Consider the following 21,507-nt stretch of genomic DNA (forward strand, 5'->3'; position numbering starts at 1 on the left):
GCGTGCGTGTGTGTGTGTGTGTGTGTGTGTGTGTGTGTGTGTGTGTGTGTGTGTGTGTGTGTGTGTGTGTGTGTGTGTGTGTGTGTGTGTGTGTGTGTGTGTGTGTGTGTGTGTGTGTGTGTGTGTGTGTGTGTGTGTGTGTGTGTGTGTGTGTGTGTGTGTGTGTGTGTGTGTGTGTGTGTGTGTGTGTGTGTGTGTGTGTGTGTGTGTGTGTGTGTGTGTGTGTGTGTGTGTGTGTGTGTGTGTGTGTGTGTGTGTGTGTGTGTGTGTGTGTGTGTGTGTGTGTGTGTGTGTGTGTGTGTGTGTGTGTGTGTGTGTGTGTGTGTGTGTGTGTGTGTGTGTGTGTGTGTGTGTGTGTGTGTGTGTGTGTGTGTGTGTGTGTGTGTGTGTGTGTGTGTGTGTGTGTGTGTGTGTGTGTGTGTGTGTGTGTGTGTGTGTGTGTGTGTGTGTGTGTGTGTGTGTGTGTGTGTGTGTGTGTGTGTGTGTGTGTGTGTGTGTGTGTGTGTGTGTGTGTGTGTGTGTGTGTGTGTGTGTGTGTGTGTGTGTGTGTGTGTGTGTGTGTGTGTGTGTGTGTGTGTGTGTGTGTGTGTGTGTGTGTGTGTGTGTGTGTGTGTGTGTGTGTGTGTGTGTGTGTGTGTGTGTGTGTGTGTGTGTGTGTGTGTGTGTGTGTGTGTGTGTGTGTGTGTGTGTGTGTGTGTGTGTGTGTGTGTGTGTGTGTGTGTGTGTGTGTGTGTGTGTGTGTGTGTGTGTGTGTGTGTGTGTGTGTGTGTGTGTGTGTGTGTGTGTGTGTGTGTGTGTGTGTGTGTGTGTGTGTGTGTGTGTGTGTGTGTGTGTGTGTGTGTGTGTGTGTGTGTGTGTGTGTGTGTGTGTGTGTGTGTGTGTGTGTGTGTGTGTGTGTGTGTGTGTGTGTGTGTGTGTGTGTGTGTGTGTGTGTGTGTGTGTGTGTGTGTGTGTGTGTGTGTGTGTGTGTGTGTGTGTGTGTGTGTGTGTGTGTGTGTGTGTGTGTGTGTGTGTGTGTGTGTGTGTGTGTGTGTGTGTGTGTGTGTGTGTGTGTGTGTGTGTGTGTGTGTGTGTGTGTGTGTGTGTGTGTGTGTGTGTGTGTGTGTGTGTGTGTGTGTGTGTGTGTGTGTGTGTGTGTGTGTGTGTGTGTGTGTGTGTGTGTGTGTGTGTGTGTGTGTGTGTGTGTGTGTGTGTGTGTGTGTGTGTGTGTGTGTGTGTGTGTGTGTGTGTGTGTGTGTGTGTGTGTGTGTGTGTGTGTGTGTGTGTGTGTGTGTGTGTGTGTGTGTGTGTGTGTGTGTGTGTGTGTGTGTGTGTGTGTGTGTGTGTGTGTGTGTGTGTGTGTGTGTGTGTGTGTGTGTGTGTGTGTGTGTGTGTGTGTGTGTGTGTGTGTGTGTGTGTGTGTGTGTGTGTGTGTGTGTGTGTGTGTGTGTGTGTGTGTGTGTGTGTGTGTGTGTGTGTGTGTGTGTGTGTGTGTGTGTGTGTGTGTGTGTGTGTGTGTGTGTTTATATAGGTATTACCTGGCATAGATATTATAGATAGCACCTCATTACATGGTACGGTACATTAGAAAGCCACATAGGACATGACAGGTTTCTAGGGCAGTGTCATGATGCAATACTTGCGTTGAATAAATAACATCTCATCAAACCCAAGAAACTGTACGAATATGTAATGTCTATGTTGCTTCATGTGTAATGGCGCTGGGCACACTACGACGAAATCGGACGACTTTTGTGGTCATACCCACAAGCGATTCTAGCTGAATCAGGAACTACTAGCACCATTGGTTGTCCTTTTGAACTTTCTTGTCGATATTGAGCTTAGCATGTTTTCTAAGAATGCCTAGATGAAAGGTATTTTCGGTTGCTGTAAGCCATTGCACACTTATTCTTGATGGTTGCACTTGAACCTTACCCGCATTCGAGAGAATTGAACAGTACCTAACAGAAACAGTTGTTACTGAAATTACTTTGTTCCGTGAGAGTGCGTCGGTTCGCTCCGTCAAGCCGAATAGAGCAGTCTATATATTTAAGAGCGCTCACGGCGGAAGCCTAAGCAACACCTGCACAATTCAGAAGCAACCTCAGAAGGCCAATCAAGAACATCCCGCTTGTCGAAAACCAACTAAAAAATAATAATTCGCCTGAATGCCTCACAGCACCCCATAACAGTAGTACCCGTTAATGAAAGCCCGAAATTTTGTATTTTTGTGAACGCACAATACCCTCGAAAATTGCAAAGAAACAATCTTTTTTCTTATTTTTTTTTAGAAATATATTTCAAATTTATTTTGAGACATGAATTCTAACGCGCATGCGATTTTTCGGGCTATTCTTCCGGAAAAAAAGTGCGTGTTAGAATCGGGTAAATACGGAATTTGGAAAAGCATATTTTAACCATGCATTTATCAAACAATGTCAGATATTTTCTTTTGATGGAACAAATGTTTTTGCCCGTAAATTCAGCGCCTGCGAGGACCGGAATAGAGTACAAGTAACGCCCACTGAACGACAATCTTCCCCTCCCTGCACGAAAATACGCTGTACTCGAACAACAAAAACAAAAGGCAAAGGGAAACTTTCCACCGTGCAGGGCTTTTTCGTCCCCAGGTGCACGCTTATTACAAAATCTGTTTTCCCAATACCATTAAGGAATAGACAGCTACTCTTATGAAACTTGTTTTATCGACAGACTTCCGGCTTTTATTATTAGATTTGCATAAAAAACGCCCAAACCAGGTCTTACCGCCAGTGCTGTGGACGGATGTTTTTCGAGATGCTCTTGTAAAACATAAAAAAAAAATTCCCCCGCATTTCCCCGGGGGGGAGAATGTGAAAGTGCGAATGCACGGTTTTCGGCCCGCTTGCGGCGCTTGCGCTCGGCCCCCGCAGCCCACCGCCTCGCCGCCTTCTCTTCCATCTCTTCCATCGGGTTTGTAGTATCACGTGAACACCACGCAGTTATCAAGCCGCTATAACGCCGCTGAGTCGCCAATGCACGCCGCTGACGACGTAGTTTGAATGCGTTAAAGATATAAGGCGCGTCAACACTGATATCACCGTCGCGTCCGTGGCTTGATCGGTAGAGCGTCGCGCTGCGGCCGCAAAGTCCGCGGATCGAAACCTGGCGCCGGATGCTGTTTCTTTATAGAGGAGCACTGCGGACGCCGACGCCGCCGCCGGCGGTGGATGGTTTGGGGTCGCTTATAAAGTTTATTCACACTTAAAATGCTGTGGTTTAGCTTTCGTTGACCCTAGTTGACAGCGAAAGCTTTACTGCCGCTGCACGAGCGACCATCGCACACGGCTGTGCGTCGCACGTGGCGCCCTGGCCTTCCTTCGTGGCGCGCGCTTATTGCGGCGGCGGCGATCTCCTCGTCCTTCTCCGCCAGGTGGCGACACGAGTCCTGCACACGTCTCCGTTCCCTCCTCACCCATTTCTCACCTGCCGCCTATCTCTCCCTGCCATCGGGCCGCTGTTCCATGCCGGGCGCTTCAGGAAGGGAATGTGGTTTGACTTCTAGCTCTCAAGGTCAAAACTCGTCACTCCGCGAAGACTGCCCGAGGTAGCGTAGTGTAGCTTTCGCTACAGAAACTTCGTCTGTTCAGCAAGTCTATACTTGGTCTGCCACGCGACGTTTGGAAGGGGAAGTCTTTGAATAGATTAGGCCTCCTGGGATTCTTAACGAGGTCTTCTGATTTTAATGCCCTCCCTTTTTTTAATTTGTCTCCTACATCACAACAAATGCTTCCGCAGCACTGGGATTCAACGCGGGATCTTATGTAGCGGCACAATACCTCGGCCATTAAAGTTACTGCGGCGTTAACCACCAATTAGCCGGTTACGGAAGAGCGGGAACTTTGAACTTGAAAGAAAAAAAAAACATCTCAAATTTATTTATAGGCAGTAGACGGAAAGTTTTGTAGACATGTTTACACTTGATATAAACACGGCGGTAGAACGACGTGACACTTAGTTGGCCCGAAGTACTTTGAGCACCCAGCCATTGAGTGATGATTGTGAATGCTATTGTTCTACGCGTACTTCTCATAGCTAACGTCAATATTTAGCCGGCCCTTATGACGTTTTGTTATTCAATCTCAGACATTGCTGATACTTAACGGAAATTTTCAGAGTGCTCAGAATTTATTTTTAGCGTTTGTTCTTTGCATTTTCGGGAATAGGGGGGCAGGCAAGCAGTGCAACCTTTGAAGCACTTTAGGCAACAATGTTAAGCTTGGCCTTAAAGGAGTACGTGGCACGGGCATTCAAATGTCAACAAATATTCTTGCACCCGAACCACCTCACTCTCCGCTTCACCTCTCCCATCCACCGTACAACTTCAGTTATTTTTCTCAAGCTCATTTTATACGTGCTTCATGCTTCGTCGGCACGTGGACGCATAATTTCCGCCAATTATCTTATCACATTACTCTTCTGACTACTGGCTGAAAACTTTGAGAGAAATCCTCGCAGGAAGCTGTCGGTAGTTGCTGATTGAAGGTTTAATAGCCCTTTATGTAAGCAAGAAAACGTTCAGACTCTGGTCGGGCGGCCCGTAGCTAGCCGAGGCTATGAGACACGCCGTAGGGGGGGACTACGTATTAAGGTCAAAAACTGGGCTAGTTGGTATACCTTCATGATTAACCAGCGCAAAGTAAACGGGACGAGAGTCGCATTGCTCTAAGCATGGTTGTTACCTTAAGTTTAACCATACAAGTGTTCTGTTAGCACACGATGACACGCGCACGAGATAAATTTCGGAAGCCTTCTTGATAATAAAGAAATGTGACACGTGCATTGGCCGCCCTCGGTGTCACGGCTAGATATTGAAGTTGCTTATCTCAACAGTACTTGAGCTTCAGTTATCTGTGTTGTGGAGAGTGTGTTCTCCCGCGTGGTCTACGTCATGTCTGCGGAATGGAGCCCAGGAAAACATTACACCAGGTTAGCGATGACTGGAATTCGAACGCTCGCTTTGCGTTTGATCTTCGCAAGGTGGAAGGAACCGCAGTATATCCGCTATGAGGGCCATCCTATATTCAGTCACACCATGTATTAAAGACGCACTGTCAGCATTGTTTTGGGATTTACAAGTGGATCCGGAAAATGATGGTTTGAGGGGAATTAAGTTCGCTTCACTCTGAAATGAAATGCCGTGTGCCGATGCCATGATTGAACGAATTGACCATGCCCCTTTCAACCGCAAGAGAGAAGGAGAAGGGACGACGCGTAATGCGATGCGAAGGGTGCTTATTTTCGAGAATTATTAGAAGACTTTCGAGACGGCCCTGAATTAACGCATACTGATTTTTTTTTTTTCGAAAAGTATGAAAGAAAGTAAGGGAAGCGGGAGGGTACAGATGCCGTCAGAAGTAATTGGAGCACGGGAGCTGTGGCCGAACCGCATAGGAGCGCCGTGTAGCTACACCGGCGCTAAACCAAAGGAGCAGAACACGCATGCGCGCCTGCCGACGGTGATAGCCAATCTGTACTTCTCAACAAACTTCTTTTAACGGGCCTCGTGCATCAGCATACTGGTCTCAGCGGTGGCGCTGATAGCAGACGCGGTATCTGGCAGCGTCGCTCACACATTTTTAGCGTACACGAGCTGGTGAAGAAGCGTCGCGATCGCAGGTATTGAAAGTGACAACTTTCTTTTCTAATATTTTAAGGTGGGTCGGGTATCAGTGCCATCGCTGAGTCCATTATACTGCGAACATCACTCGAAGCCGCGTTAAAAGGAGTGGGTTGAGAATAATTGAGGGGCCAACGGCGCGGGAGGCACGCATGTGTGTTCTGACTTTGGTTTACCGCCAGTGCAGCTACACGGCGCTCCTACGCGGTTCGGCCACAGCTCCCGTGCTCTTGACGGCACCTGTACATCGTACCTATAATTGTGCAGGCGAAAGGTAAGCATATTTGAAACATAGAAAAAAGCGCTGTGAATGTTTCCCACTTCAGGCATTCATTCACACACTTTGGCCGTTATAGGGACAATGTAGAGGGCAAGCAATAAGCAAAACAAATTCACAGCATATCCACGGGGTGAATGATGATGAGTGGGCGAAGCTCCTGAGGGGAAATCATCGGTAAAACCGTGACTCTTCAGTGAAAGTTCGCCCACTACATCTGTGTCCGAACGTAACGTCTAGAAAGTCTCGCTTAAACCGCGCGTCGGCACCTTGGGGCTGAGCTCGACTGATGCGTTTTGCAGACGCCTCACGAGCTCTCACTGCATCGGGGTCTGCCTGCCGATACGCGCGCTTTCTCGCCGCTTCCCGTTCTCTGACGTTTTGGAGATCCTCTTCGCGCCGCAGCCGTGCCGCTTCGCGTACGGCAGGGTCCTCGCGCCGTTGCCGTGACGCTTGGGCCTCTCGTTCTCGAACGCTGGGATCTTGGCGGCGTCCTCGCGCAGCCAGACGACACGCTTCGGCCTCTCGCTCTCGTACGGCAGGATCTTGGCGGCGGCGTCGCGCAGCTTCACGGAGCGCTTCTGCCTCGCGGGCTCGCTCTTCTGCAGCCTTATCCATCGGGCGACTCCGAGCGCGCGCCAACAGCGAACGGATTTTATTACAACGCTCCCCGCCATCTAGTAAACAATCCAAGAACTAAACTAGAGGTAGCCACGCCATCTAGTAAACAATCCAAGCGCATCTTTTCATCATATACAAGTACCGCCATCTAGTAAACAATCCAAGAACTAAACTAGAGGTAGCCACGCCATCTATTAAACAATCCAAGAACTAAACTAGAGGTGGCTACATACATACGTCGAGGATGGACAGACCCACGCCTTAAGGAGCTTCGCCCCTAAAAAACCAGAAAGCCATGGATTTAGAATTTGGAACCCTTGAGAAGCAGTACCAATGTTTGCACGGTGTCTGAGATGTTGTAGTCTTGCGGGTTGTTTTCGATAATCGTTAGAATAAGAGAGTAAAATGTGTGGGGCCTGGTATTATTCAATTGGGGGCTCTTAGCTTACGTGAGTTAGAACACCTTCCTTGTATGTTGGACCCAACTTGACTGCTTCTTCCCAGAAAAGCGGGGACGGCCAACCTGCCCTGACTGGGATTATAATCAGTGGCCAATAGCGCGGAAACTATGTACGCCAATGTGTTCCCTATTCTCCACCTCCAAAATTAACGAACTTAGCACCGTAGACTCACGATAATTGAAATTCGGATAATGCACACTTTCGGTTATTTCACACAAACTTCAAAATTTTAATCGGCCCGCCAGGTTTTCAATGTATTTTAATGCAGCCGAATTCAGGCTACTCCACCGAGTAAATTCTTTGAATTGGTATTTCTTGCTTGTTTTCGGCGAGAAATATCTGCTGCGTTAGCACCTCTAGCGCCCGAATTGCATCCTTATATCCGAAAAAAAAAACACGCAGAAAACTCTCGCAATAAAATGGCTGGCATTGGTGGCATCGGAAACTTTGTTTTCAACTGTCATGAAAAAAAAAAGAAGCACACAATCGTTGGTGATTTTTTTTTTCAAAGTGTGAATAGCACTTCAGTATAGTCTGTAAAAGTTCTATTATTAAATATACATGAATGTCTTATTACGCCAGCACTTGGTATATTGCCCCGAGTAATATTTATGAGTACATCTGATATTTAAAGCTTGTGGTAATTCAAACAAAATCCTGGGGTCCCTTCGAGTTCGAATTATCGTGAGCCTACTGTGCCTGTGTTCATATTTGTGGTATCTGTACCTGTCTCAGATTCAGCTCCTAACAGCGATCGCGGGCCATGGGCACGGTTAAAAATCCCGCGTTTAAGGAAGCTGTGATTCGTGGGCATATTGATACGCCCCATCACCGCGGAAAGTAATCGCAACGTTTCTCCAGTGTATGAAGATTTAGTCAAGCGTGACTGTTGGAAAGTAATTGCTCAATAAAGAAGCTTGATTGCTTATTGGATTGTGCACCCGTCTTTTTTTCTGCGCCCGTTGGTCGTTTTTTGTTACGTTCTTTCCCCAGTGAGGCTTAGTTAAACGTGCAACATTGCCTGGTTAACCTCCCGCCCTTCCCTTCCCCTAACAATTACAGCGAAGTTGTTTACCTCTAATCTTTTTTTCATTGTCCGCATGCGTTCATCGGGATGATAGGCGGGACGGGAAATGTCCGCGAACAGAACCTTCCCGTATAAAGAAAACCAAGTTGGAAGAGAGGGCGCGGCGTGTCATCATCCAAGGCGCGGGAAAGAAGGAGGGTGTCCGGCGTGGAACACGACACAGACGCTCACGCAGGCGATCACGTAGACACCCCCAGGAGGTGAGAGGCGGTAGTTTTGTGCACTCCTCCGGGCTTTGCCCGGGTCAACCGTGTGTCGTGAATGTGTACAACCCAAAGACACCGAAAAAGATTCGCTGATAATCCGGCACCATTTGAATGGTGCTATCAACCAATTTTTCCCTCACCGCTTACCACTCTTTATCTCACATAATTTTCCCTGTCAATTTCCCTGTCTCTCCAATCTCTATCCCCTCTCAATAGTGCGCCGACTCTGTCATCTAACCTATGTTTCTAATTCAGTAGCGCGAACTAATCACTGGAAACATTTCCATCCAGTCAGGTCAACAACCCGAGCGTCCGACAAACGTCCACGCGGGAAACTCGCTCTGGCAGTTTGGAGGAGTGTGTATAGAATAAACCAAATAGATCTTTTTTGTGTTTGTGGACCTGCTACTCACAGTTCATGTCGAGCGTGACGGAGGTGGTGAGCGGGGCGGTGAGGTTCGAGTTGGAGGCCTGGCACACAAGGACGGCCATCAGATCCTGGCGGCGCAGCACGAAAGGCCCCAGCGCGCTGCGCCGCACGCCCGGCCGAGGCTCGGAGAGGACGGCCTCAAGGGGCACGCTCTCCCGCCACCAGCCAACGCTGGGCTCGGGGACGCCTGCGAATGGGTGGAAGGGTGATGGTTGGGTATGGGAGAATAAGACAAACGGTGCACCGCGCAGAACGAAGGCTGAGCATTGTAGGGGTACACAAATTGGGCACTAAGGGCGCTATTTGTCTTGCCGAGACATTAAAAGCGTGGACACGCACTAGCTAAGAAAGTCTAGAACAGTAACGATGACATACGGAAAGAACAGCAGAGAATCAAAGACAGCCAATGTAACCAAAAAAGAAACAAAGCTGATAGAAACAAATAAATGCAAAAAAAAACAGAAGCTCAAACGTCGTTAGAGATGTACAGGGCAGATGAATTTGAGTTTAATAATCCCAAGGGCAGTACTTTGCATTTTTAGGCTAGAGCAGATTGCTTGAGAACTCAGAGCTTTGATGGACAGTATCACAATATAGTGGGGTATGTGCGGTCTGTGGAAAATAAACAGAATCTATACAGCACATAGGGCTGGAATGTATGTGTATCTATACAAATCTGCATGAGGGAAATATTAGACTTCCTGAGGCCATAGGATTTGAGGGTAGTACACAGCGAGTTGACGTGAACGGCGTCTAGACTATTAAGAGAAGATCAGAATGCTGATGAACGTAAAGCAGAGAGGTCAATATTTCCTATAGGACAGCTTCCACCTGTAACGGAAAAAAGTATTTTGAGCCTGCCCTAAGAGCAGCGTATAATTAAACGAAGAGTATAAAACATATATATACTAGTTTCTTTGTTAAGATGTCACGTCATTACCCAGTTACAAAAGAGATACCATCACCAGTCATTCAACCAACCAAGATCAGCGTCACTGAAATGATTTAAAATAACACCGTAGCCTCCATGCTGCTCCACCAAGCTTCAGCCAGACTAAACTCTGTTATGCTTTGAAACGAAGGCTCTGCAACGCCATGTCTCGCAAGGCCATTCATTGCGTCGCAATGACCTTCAGCTGCCAGCGCCAAAGTGTGGCAGGTGTTACGTCATGCCACCTGATCCACTGCGGAGGGGTGTCGTAGCTGTGCTAGCTCGGAGCCTCCCCGCTGCGCTGCCACGTGAGCAAGCCAAGGTTTAACGGCTTGTTCGCCGGCGCTCGTTTGCTCAGTCTCGACATAGACCGCGCGCATGCTGAGGCCTTCGTACGTGCGCTTCAGCGCAAGCGACAGGCTGAATCCAATCACCCAGTAGCGCAACCTTCATATAAATGTGTGCATAGTCATTGAAAACAAGTGAAGCAGACATTTTTTTCTCTCCTAAGTTATTACGTTTTCTTCCTCTCCTTGTGCCCTGTTATTTACAGAACATTTTCTGTCTTTCCTTCCCCATTTTTCGGCGAGTAGCATGTTGGTGCTTAAAGCTGCAAACATCAAGGCTTTCTTCTCTGGTGAAGAGATTCTTTTCTCTCTCTCTATCTTCCTCAGTCTGAATGAAAGTGCTCTAAACATTCACTTCAACAGGAACTGTCCCCGTAAAAGAAATTGCTCTTTCTAAGGAGGCTCTCAGAACAGATAACAAAATATTAAATAAAGTAGTGAAACCCCCTGGCTTAGTCCCTCTTTATTAAATCAGGCAGTAAACGAACCATGATGAGAGGTTAACAGTTGAACGGTACGACAAGCTTATTGAAAGGATTAAGGATGCCTTTTTATCGAAAGGATTAAGCGGTACCAATCTTCGCCAATCTCCGTAAGTATGTTTGACGTGACAAACATGCGCCGTAGCCGTAACTAGAGAGTGATGTGAGCAGTGCGATTTCGATAGTGAAAGTGTTGCCACGATTACGCTGGAGTATTTTTTGGGGGGCCAATCTTGGTCAATCTCTTTATGTCGGTATTTTTGTCGTGACAAAAGTGCGTCGTGGTTTTAACTAATGGGCGGTCGCCGTGAGGCACGAACTCCTGTGCGCGCGCTCAAGGGCGCTCTTCTAAGTTTTGTTAACTGCCGGGCGGTTGCCGCTAGGCCCGCACACGTGCACGCGCTCGGCAATTTCTTGTTAATTTTTACTGAGGACGCAAACAAAACTATTTGCTAAACAGCTTGGCTCTGAAAATACGAAAACAATGCTTATAACTTCCAACACAGAAACATAAATGCAGAAAAAAGATCAGCCCAGAGACGAAGCTACGGTGTAGGTTCCACTTGTGGCGCAGCTTCCCTATGTGGTCCAAGGCTTCAGAAACAGCAGAGCTTGCGATCCATCTTCCTTCGTCGAGACCCGGCTGTTGCACCTATGGATTACCAAACTTACCGCCAAAAGGTTTCCATGACTGGCAGGCCCGGATCGTTTTTTCTACAGGCTTTCACATGTCTCCCAAAGTAGACCATGTTAGCACGCGCTATAATCGGCGGAAACGGGCTTCGCGAACTTGGCGTGAACTGGCCAAGACAAGAACAGGCGAGAGATCATGCCATGAAATCTTTCCAGGTGTTCTCGAAGGAGAAGTTGGACGATGCCGGGTGCTCGTCACGAGGCGCATGCGAACGTGCGATTGCTATTTTTTTCGAGACCCCCCCATAGTGCAAACCCACGCGAGAAGCTGGACGATTCCAGGCGTTCCTCACGATACGCATGCTCACTAGCTCTCGGTATATCTCTTCATGTACTGTGTAGCCAAAAGCTTAAACAGCTCTGCTGTTGAGGGAAGCAAAAAGAAAGGAAAGTCTACGGAGAACCGTCCACAGTTCTTAGTTCTTCTACTCTTACCAATGAGGCTAATTTGGTTGTTACGCAGTGAAAAATGGAATTGACCAGCTCAGAACATCACACCCAGCTTTAACTGATTGTACTCGGGACGGTGGCAGCAACATTCAACCGGTACGACAATATGGACACCACCTCGTAATGATTGTAAGACCATTAATTTTTTTTCGTTCTCTCTCAAATTATTCAGCCTGTTTTTTTTTTTTCATTTTCTTTTCTGCAGGGGCATCACAAAATGAATGATCGTCAAGGTTAAAGCAACGGCAGCTAAACTTAGCATTCCTTTATACCGAAGGAGAGTGATTCGGTATCCGTATTTAATGTTACGCCATCCCATATACCCCTTCAAACCTGAAAAAGTTTCCGAGAAAAAGGAAGTGCGCGCTCGTCTCTTATCATTCCCACTCCGTCTCCTAGAATAAGAGGTCGTGCACTTCGCATCACCTGCATAGAATTAAGGTTTTTTTTAATACAACCACAACTCTCGGATACCAATACCTGCTGTGATGGCGTTGAAACGCTAAGTCGCACAGATGGAGTTGCATTAAATTCGCTTTGAGTGAACCATCTCAAGCTGCATAGAACGACGCCACCCAAGATATTGAAACCGCAGCCGCCTTATCCTCAGTCGAGTCAAGCCAGTACGCTACGATAGCCACAGCTATAGTCTGGTTCGCCTGACAGGAACACAGTGAATAGGCAAGTGCTGAGAGAGGTCAGATAAAGCAAATAAGGAGCCATTGAAAGCGCAGCACTTCAAAACACGTGTCTCCTCAGGGTAAAAGGACGAGGCGCAAGACACTAGTGGCCCGCCCACAGTCGTCCCGAGGCCTGTAGGCGGGGAAAAATGGAAAGGCACAGCCCTGACAAGTAGGGCGATGGAAACGCCCAAAAGAAAGACCGGCCGGTGTGACTGGTTGCTGCGGGCGGGAAACAATGGGTAGACGGCTTAACGGGTCTTGCGCCTCGGGCAGGACGATTAATTGCGAAGCCCGAGACGGTGACAGCCGAGATCTATTCAGATGCGGTCCCCGACTTGTGTCCTGCGGTGGCTGAGGGGTGGATCCGTCGGGGATCCCGCGCTGACGTTAGAGCACGCTGGGGGAAAGCACGGGCAGAAGTTGGCAGTGAAGAACCGAGGTAACGGTCTTCACAGTGTAGAAATATAAAAATAGCACAGACCTTTCGCAGCTAGCTACACAGCATTTTACGCCATGGCTAATGTAGGACGCGTGTGGGGGAAGAGAGGAATTACGTAGCTGTACATTTTTACCGCCGTAACGGAGGCCTGTTCTTGAGGAGATGAATGCAGAAAAGGAGATGATGGCAAAGAAAATTATAGTGTGAAGTCAAAATGATTTATAAGGCAGCGAGCAGCCCTCTTTAACGATACCGAATTCTTACGTAGTGTTTACTTTCGAACAGCTTGCTCTGAGGCGTTTTTCTTGTTTCCCTCTTCGAAAAGTCCTCGGGGTGCACGGCGCGACCCTTGCTTGAGGCACTGTAGGATGGGTACGCCACTACCCTTCACGCGCACTTGTCTTTTCCCGTCCCCTTCGCGTCGCTCGCCCGTTCACTTTTAGGCGCACACAGAAAGAACTCACGCCGTCTCCGCCACGGCCAGTTCCGGGCGTTGTGCCGGTCTATTGTTCCTGCCGTGGCAATGGCTGTTGAAGGGTCCCGCGGAAGCTCTTTGTTTCGCCGCAGCCTGTTCAGCTTCTCAGAGCAACACACGTAGAACACTAGCTACCTCTGAAAGGACCTCCCTTCTACACTGCAATTAGCCACGCGGTCACCTCCTCTGCCTCGAGCACCGGCCTATCTTCGTTAACTTTTTATCTCATTTTGCATCGAGGGAGAGTTTTTTTTATATTCTCGAACAAACTGTTAAGTCATACTGCCATAACCAATCGCTCTTTCAATTTCTGAGCATAGCCAAATGGACAAAAGAAAGCAAGGATTATTGGTTTCGATGGTCACCCGAGGCGTTTTAATTCGCAGCATTGTTTACCGAGTACTCCCACAGCCACTACCGTGTAACGTCCTGCATTTCTAAAAAATGTAGATTTTCCGTAAGTAACACCTGTAACTGTTGTAGCAGCGTAATGGAGATTATTGGTTGAGCAGATAAAAAAAAATATAAGAAGAAAAGGAAAACAAAATTTTGCCAAAATTTACGTAAAAATAAAAAATATCTATCTATATCTCTCCCCGCGAAACCTAACAATAAACAAGAAATTCCGCGAACAAAACGTACAAAATACCAGTAAAAAATGGCGAAAACAGTAATAATATGTAACGCCTTTCATTTCCCCCAATCCACAATTGGCGAAAAAAAACCTTGATCTCTATATAGCGTAAATTGAGATAATTGGTTGGCCAGAGTTTTTAAAAGCCAAAACACTAAGAAAAGTGAAGAATAACAGTTTAACGAACATTACCTGACAAAATGAAAAATATGTATCTTATACTTCTTCTCCAAAATCTGAAGAATAAAAGAAAAGTCCGCAAAAGAACGTTGGAACAAGGAATAAAAAAAAAGCGCAAACGGACCAACTCTATAGCACGCCTTCCATCTTCGAGGACAGAAATTTAATTAGTGAAGTAAAGGCACTTTGTGGCTAAAATTGGTATACGTTTACATCATTGGCAAAAGAAACAAAGGAAAACTTAAAAAGAATAAGATTATCGAACGTCTATCGCTACTCATGACCATATTTGGCTGTTAAGAACTCACCCTAGACAAGCGGCATAAGAATGCACCGCATGAAAAGGCAATTCTCGGGATTTCTGCGGATATTTTCTTGTTTAATTGTGCGCACAGGTGAAGAAGGGACTGCTAAGGTCCTGTTATGTGGTACGAAAAAGGCAAACCTTTGAACGCTGTTCAAATTTCAGTTCGCTCGGACTTTTCGAACAATAAACAGTAGAAAGTTCGAACTACTGTTCCAACTTTCCACTCCAGTAGGTTGACGCAGTGTTCCATTTCATGCTCTAGCGCGGCAGAGTTTACATACATTGTCAGTATTGCTCATGTGCCCAGACTTCGGTGAAGCTAAAAGTTCGTCAGGTGTCTTGCACTATTTCTTATCGCTCCACTACTAAGTGCTTCATAGAAGCTCCGACGCGTAGAACTTCATTTTTATATCGTGTCTGTTTTTCACTCCGCCGCTCTTGGGCGTGCAGCTCCGCAAGAACATTTTACATACACTTTAGACACCTATGCATTGCGGCCGTTACGACAGCGCTCAGCCGTAATGTACAAAAATATCGTTTTAGATGCATGTTCTGTCAACACTGCTTCATTTTCTAGCTGTGGTAGATTTTTTTCTCGTCTTCCATAGGTCATTTTTAAGCTACATTTAAGAGCTTCATTTAACGTACCATCAAGATCCTGCGGTCTGAATGGAGACGCCAAGCTTGTGTGCATCGGGAGGTTCTTATTCCGCACGTTTGAAACAGGACACACATCTCCTCGCACCAACGTAAACTGCGTGCCTACCACGTCTCCGCCTACCAAACAACGAAGTTTCACTGGCTGGGGTTGCTGGGAAGATTAAGGACCTTGTCTACGCCGAGGACGCAACTGCTACAACGCAACGTGCCCGTCGTAAGTCAGGTAACTTTGCCTCTGCACGTAAGCCGCGTTCTTTACCTTAGGACAAAGTTCGCGGTGCCACCGAACGAGTCCAGGCCATTACAAGTTTCTTTCGTGCGTCAGGTTTCCCGATACGTTTCCAGCAGGGCAAGTGCAAGATGTATTTCCGATGGTGTCAATGTCTTTAACCAATGCAACAGTGAACGATGCGGCTTCCTTGTTATACGTGTGGCCTCCTTTATGTGCTATCATTCATTCCGTATTTTTCCAGCTAACAAAGAGGAGGGCTTCGCTGTTTTAGCTTTTAGAACTTTTATTTCAAAATCCAGGGGTGCCACCCTGCCGCTTCTCTGAGCGTATTGCTCTTCTGCAAAGAAACTGTGCACAGGTTACACCTTCCCGCTCTTGTGAGGGCAATCGATAAGAGCAAGAACAATTCCTAACACGTCTTTTTAGCGCTGAAACGCAGAAGGTTGACATTCCAATGAAAAAATACGCTTCTTCAGATTACAATACACCGTAAGAATTTGAGTTAGTGGGATTTGGAACTCTGATCCTTTTACCTGCAGTCAACCTATATCCTGCTTTAAGGGACGCCCAATTTGCAAAACATGGCGTATGCATTGGGTCTCGTATCGTGCCGGTTATTGATGATTTAGTACTGGCTCATTTGGATCGTCTCATTCACGCCTTGCTAAGTGACAAGGAAAGTGCTCCGCTTTGTTGACAAAATTTCAGTTGTTTTTAACTGTGATGCTTAAGCCATTGAACGTGAAAGCAGGAAGGTGCTGCATTTGTTTTACGATGACATGTGCTTTCTTGTCCTGGGGCACAAACTCCGAGGCAATGGCCAAGTCATATTTTTAGTCATTTGGTTTCCGTTTAAAAATGTTGGTATCTGTTGGAGCTATGATCCCAGAGCACACACACCACCTCTGCCTTTCAACTTGGCGCCCTTAAACTCGTTAAACGAATTCTAGCCTTGATAGGCTTTTTAAGAATGCTTTTGAAACATATTGCCCAAACTGTGTCACGGAGGCGTTCACCCAACAAGCCCAACAATTGCTGAGTGTCGCAAAACCTCACCACCTCCTGGTGACGGTGACAGATTGCGTCCTGACAAAACTGCGCTCCAAGCCACCACCTTGCAGAGTGCAGACCGAGGGTAGCTGGGATACCCCACGTACATACGTTACAGCACAAGCTGAAAAAAGGTTGCCCAGATGTGTGACGTGAATGTTGTGTTTTCTTCCCCTCACAATCTTTCTAAGCTATGCAAAATCACCGAGCCGAAGCCAATCATCGGCGACCTTTGGTTGAATAAGCAGAAGGCGTAGTTTGCTAAATTCCTTCAACGTGGGGAAAAGTGCCCGTTGGCAGAACCGGCAGATGTGTCAACGATAGGCTGAGGGAGCACGCTAACAATTTAAAAATTCGCGGGAAAGGAAACGTGCGGAAGGGTTCATGGCGAGCCATTGTTTGAACTGTAAGGACTGTTCGCCAGAGTTGCAAAACATTTCCGTCGTTAGGATACCCAAAACAAAGCTGTCAGGTGAAATTGTGGAATCGGAATGAATTGTAACTCTTGGTGAGGCACGCGTAAGCATGGTCAAAATCACATTTTCTGAAAAAGAACTGTTTCTACACATGTGCAGACGAGACACTGGTTTTAGGCTGTCTAGATATTGTGGTTCCTTCGCAACAAAAACCGTCGGAAGTTCAGCGCACTCCTCGTCGAGCCTTGTCGTCCCTTCTCCCTTTTTGAGCTGTTTTTTTCTTCGGTCGGTATAATCATCACCTGTATAATCATTTTTAAGCTCACTACTCTCTATCTCTAAATGCCAGTTTTCTGTCTATATTCTTGCCTTTCCGCCAGTTATAGGTTCAAGCCAACTCTAAATTGCATTCTGTGTTCAATGCTATTTATTCTTATAATTTGCTACCATTTGTGCCACTCCCCTGAGGGATGTTATCGATCTCCAACTTCTATAGAACTACAACAGAGAAGGTGCAGCGCTATGGGTGAATAAATAAAAAAAAAACAAACAAACAAACAAATAAATAAATAAATAAATAAATAAATAAATAAATAAATAAATAAATAAATAAATAAATAAATAAATAAATAAATCTTGCAACAAATTTATGCAACCATTTTTGAAAAGAGCGAGAGCCTGGTCCTTCTACGTCTCAAAATGGCGTTGCGGTATCAGCGTTCTGTTGTGCGCTAGGTAGGAGGTTAAAGGGCATATGATTTATTTATTCATTCGATGACCTATTAATCTTTATTTGGTAATAAGAACAATAAGAACTAAAAGTGTGCAAGCATTAGAAACCACCAGCAACTTGCTAAAAAACCCGAACCCTTTTCTTGAACGTGAACCGTTGTCACGTATAACTTATTGATATGAGCGAGGCGCGTTGATAAACAACCGACTGCAATAACTTATACCAGTATTTGGCAGTAACTAGTTACTAGTAGCGCCTTACCGGTAACTAGTTACTTTTTTTAGTATGTAACTGTAACTAGTTGCTTTCAAGTTAGAGGAACTTGTAACTGTAACTCTGTTACTTTTTACACAGTACCTGTAACAGGAAATCCCTTACAATCACTCCCTACTTTAGAAAGAAAGTATCCAACAGCAACACTCGTTAAAGGCTGATGTAGAGTTCGCGCTTGCCATTTTTTCGGATATTTTTATTTTTTATATCCTCTCCACCTTTCACCTTTTCACAACACGGCTCCCCTCGCGGTTTAGGAAAGGAGGCCGCTTGGAGGATTATCTTCCCTTGAGAAGACTTAGGTAGGAGGCCGGTATTTAAGGTGATTTCTTAAATCTGTCACAGTCTTCAGTCTCGCGAAAACAAGAAAAATTAAAGGAAGTGGCAGTTAGACCTCTGAAAACGGGGAAGCTTTCGGATGTCAAATTCTGTAAACAACTCATCCTAAGTTATTATGGCTTTTGCGGATAAATTTCCCGACACCAAACGTGCGTGAACACAAAGGTTGATTCATCAAAATGAGGTGTACGTAACGATAGTTAGAGTTCGACATGAGTGTGCCCCCTTTCAGGTCCTCTTCGTTAGGTTTTTACAACGCGCAGTTTTTACTACCCGCATGCCCTCGTGCATTTCTATTAAATAAACTCTATCATTTGGTATGTGATAGTTACGGAAAAGTAACGACGTTACTTCTGCACCGTAACTGTAACTGTAACGAGTTACTTTTAGAAACTGCGTAACTGTAACTGTAGAAGAGTTACTTTTTTGGCTTAGGTAACTGTAACTGTAACACTGTTACTTTTTGCTGGTAACGTGTACATGACCCACCTATACTACCGCCCCATTTGTATGCATAGCAATGCACCTTGTGGTCATGACCAGGCTGCTATTCGAAGCGCTATGTTACTTACAATTCAAGTACATCGGCACTTCAGATTGTTCTATTCGTTTTTTTTTATTCAGTGAATAAATTGAAAGCCGCAAAGGTGCGGACTAGCACCTTTGAAAACAAAAATTAGCTGCGTATTGAATATTCTGAGGACCCTGACTTCACGTGATCGAAATAAACAACGTTCATATATACAACGTAGATGTATTCGGCACTAATAAATTCACTGTACTTCTTGAATTATTCATGAAGACTTTCAGCCATACGAAAATTATTAAACGTGCTGTTGCAGTAATACCCCAGTCCACCCGCGTTGACTGTGTTGATTTTCCCACGGACCAAACAGATGCACTGAAAGCAAAACGGATCGGTAGACGATAGTGATTGAAAGGTAAAAAGCAATCGTCAGCATTCGCATGCTAAACCGCTGCTTAGCGGCAAGAATGTTCACTTGAATTTGGCGCCAGCTGCAACAGAATTTCTTTTGAATTGTATAAGATTACAATAAAAACTAGTAGCCCCTGTGTCATTAAAGTCACGTACGGCTTTCCAGGGGTAAATGGCATTGCTCACAGTCTAGAAGAGAGAAAGACTGGCTTTATTGTCTGAGGTGACATCAATGCCCTTGTGGGAAAGCTGAGGGACCTGCGTAAAGGGACGGATTGAAGAGTAATCACGGTTCAAGGTTACGAAGGCGTTGCAAAGTTTCTTGATGTCGCAATTCTCTGGAATTGGCGGACTATTTTAAGGAATTCTCCACAGCAAACGCAAGCAAGTAGAAGTGAGCTTACCGCCCTCAACGTCGCAGACGAGTGCCAGGCTGTCCCCTTCGTTGTAAGGCCCGATAAGGCTGCGCAGGGCTTCCCGATCTCCTCCAGCTTCACGAATAACCGGAGTTCCCGGAGGTTCTGCATTCATGAAATCGACAAAGTCAGCATTCACATAATGTGCTCGGGTGAGCAATTTAAAGCGTGAAATCGTAACGGCATCAGTGATGAAATGTGTAACCCATTGCAATGAATATTCTTGTAATAATCTCAATGCGTAGGAAATTAGGAGCCTATATTTGCTGCGGGTCATTTGCGTTTATTCAGAAGGGCAGGAAGAAAACATTCTCAGTGACCTATTATCGATTATTAGCTATTTGGCATGTAAAGCCCCCCAAATATTAAATAATATAGCAGGAGCGACGACCAATGGGTATATCAGCGCCTTATCACGGTGTTCACCGATAAAATAGGCGAAAGTAAGCGCACGCGACTAAACTACCTGTTGTGGGAGCGTCGCCTGCTCCGCTGTTCTCCTCGGCAACAAACCCCCTGTTTTTGTTATCCTGGAAGGCCGTTTCGCGACGCAAAGGTAGCTAAGCAGCGTGGACCAAAAGTTTTTTTTATTTTTATCAGATTTGTTATTTATCCCATTATACCTCGCAGCGGCGTAAGGCCATTCCGGGCATAAAACCGGTCCTGTTTTACTTTTATTTATCTTTTCAGTGGCATTTCTCACGCTGTTCGGGGCACGTAATTTCCCAAAACTACCGTTTACACGCTTGTGGTCACTGCGCAGACTGTGGCCCCTTTTCTCATCTATGCTCATTCCATCCAACCATTCATAAAGTCCCTCTGAAATAAGGCAGCAGTGAATGCTCGACTGTCTCCTACCACACTCCCACGCGATTTGACCCTCGCATTTTTGTTCCCTTCTTACTATGATCAGCTTTTGGTACTCACACATATCTAGCATTAGATTTCCGTTGAAGTCTGTGTACCCGTCTAGATCTTCAATGTGGGCGTTCATGTCCCCTACCAATAGTTCCGCCCCGGAACTATTCAAATCCTCGATGTCCTTTTTTAGACACGCCACCAGTTTTTCCGTTTGTTCTTTGCTATCCTTACCAGTCCACAGGTAAAACATCCCTAAGCCATCTCCCTACCCTCAACTATCCCTTTCACCCACACATGTTCTTTAAAGCCTTCTTTCACTCTCTTACAATTAGCCCCCTGCCATATAAACATACCTACTCCTCCGCCTTTTCGCAATCCAGCCATCCTGATACAACCTTCCCATACATACTCTTTGATTACCGGAGGTTCTTCCTAGTCCCATAGGTGCGTCTCGGTCACAGCGTATACCTGGATATATTCCTCTTCTAGTTGATTACTAATCTCCATCCACGTCTCTCTTTTCCTGCCCCCCTGCATGTTTATGTATGCGATCTTCAGTTTCCCCCCTCTCTTCTTACATGCCTTCGCCGTCCCTTTCGTTTGCCTGCACCAATCTGCACCGACCCCGCTATCTCCCTTGATCCTTGCATTTGTCTACGCCATCTTCGCAAAGGCCTGCGGCACCCATAGCTCGGCAAAATTGGATGCCACTCACTCACACTCACTCAAAACAATATATTTATACTAAAGCACTCACTCGCACTCACGCTCGCCACTCCGCCCTCACCACTCGCTCTCACTCACACTCACGCTCGCTACTCCGCTGTCACTACTCGCACTCACTCGCGCTCACGCTCTCCACTCGTGCCCAGCACTCACACTCCCTCGCGCTCACGCTCACCCCTCCGCCCTCACCACTCGCACTCAATCGTGCTCATGCTCAAAACTCGTCGGCACCACTCGCACTCACTCGCACTCACGCTCACCACTCCGCTCTCACCACTCGCACTCACTCGCGCTCACGCTCACGACTCCGTCCTCACCACTCGCACTAACTCGCGCTCACGCTCACCACTCGTCATCACCACTCGCACTCGCGCTCACGACTCGCGATTGCGAGTTCCACTCGCGGTGAGCCCCACTCACCACTCACGAGTGCGAGTGCTCTCACCACTCACGAGTGCAGGTGCTCTCACCACTGACGAGTGCGAGTGCACTCACCACTCGCAAGTAGTGTGCCCCGCTCGCC

General features: G+C 46.5%; 1 protein-coding gene across 1 annotated transcript in view; it reads right to left on the reverse strand.

Moving 5' to 3' along the window:
- LOC144178937 (nephrin-like) overlaps positions 1-21,507 on the reverse strand; it is a 404,800-nt gene that overhangs the window by 45,309 nt on the left and 337,984 nt on the right. The window contains exons 3-4 of the mRNA XM_077707093.1: positions 19,386-19,502; positions 8,704-8,907 (exon numbers count right to left, since the gene is read on the reverse strand). Coding sequence (XP_077563219.1) covers positions 8,704-8,907; positions 19,386-19,502 — 321 coding nt within the window. The remainder of the gene's footprint in view (positions 1-8,703; positions 8,908-19,385; positions 19,503-21,507) is intronic.

The sequence above is a fragment of the Haemaphysalis longicornis genome, unplaced genomic scaffold (genome assembly GCF_048455015.1).
Source record: "Haemaphysalis longicornis isolate Haplotype H1 unplaced genomic scaffold, Haemaphysalis longicornis Haplotype H1 scaffold_4, whole genome shotgun sequence".
NCBI lineage: Eukaryota > Metazoa > Arthropoda > Arachnida > Ixodida > Ixodidae > Haemaphysalis > Haemaphysalis longicornis.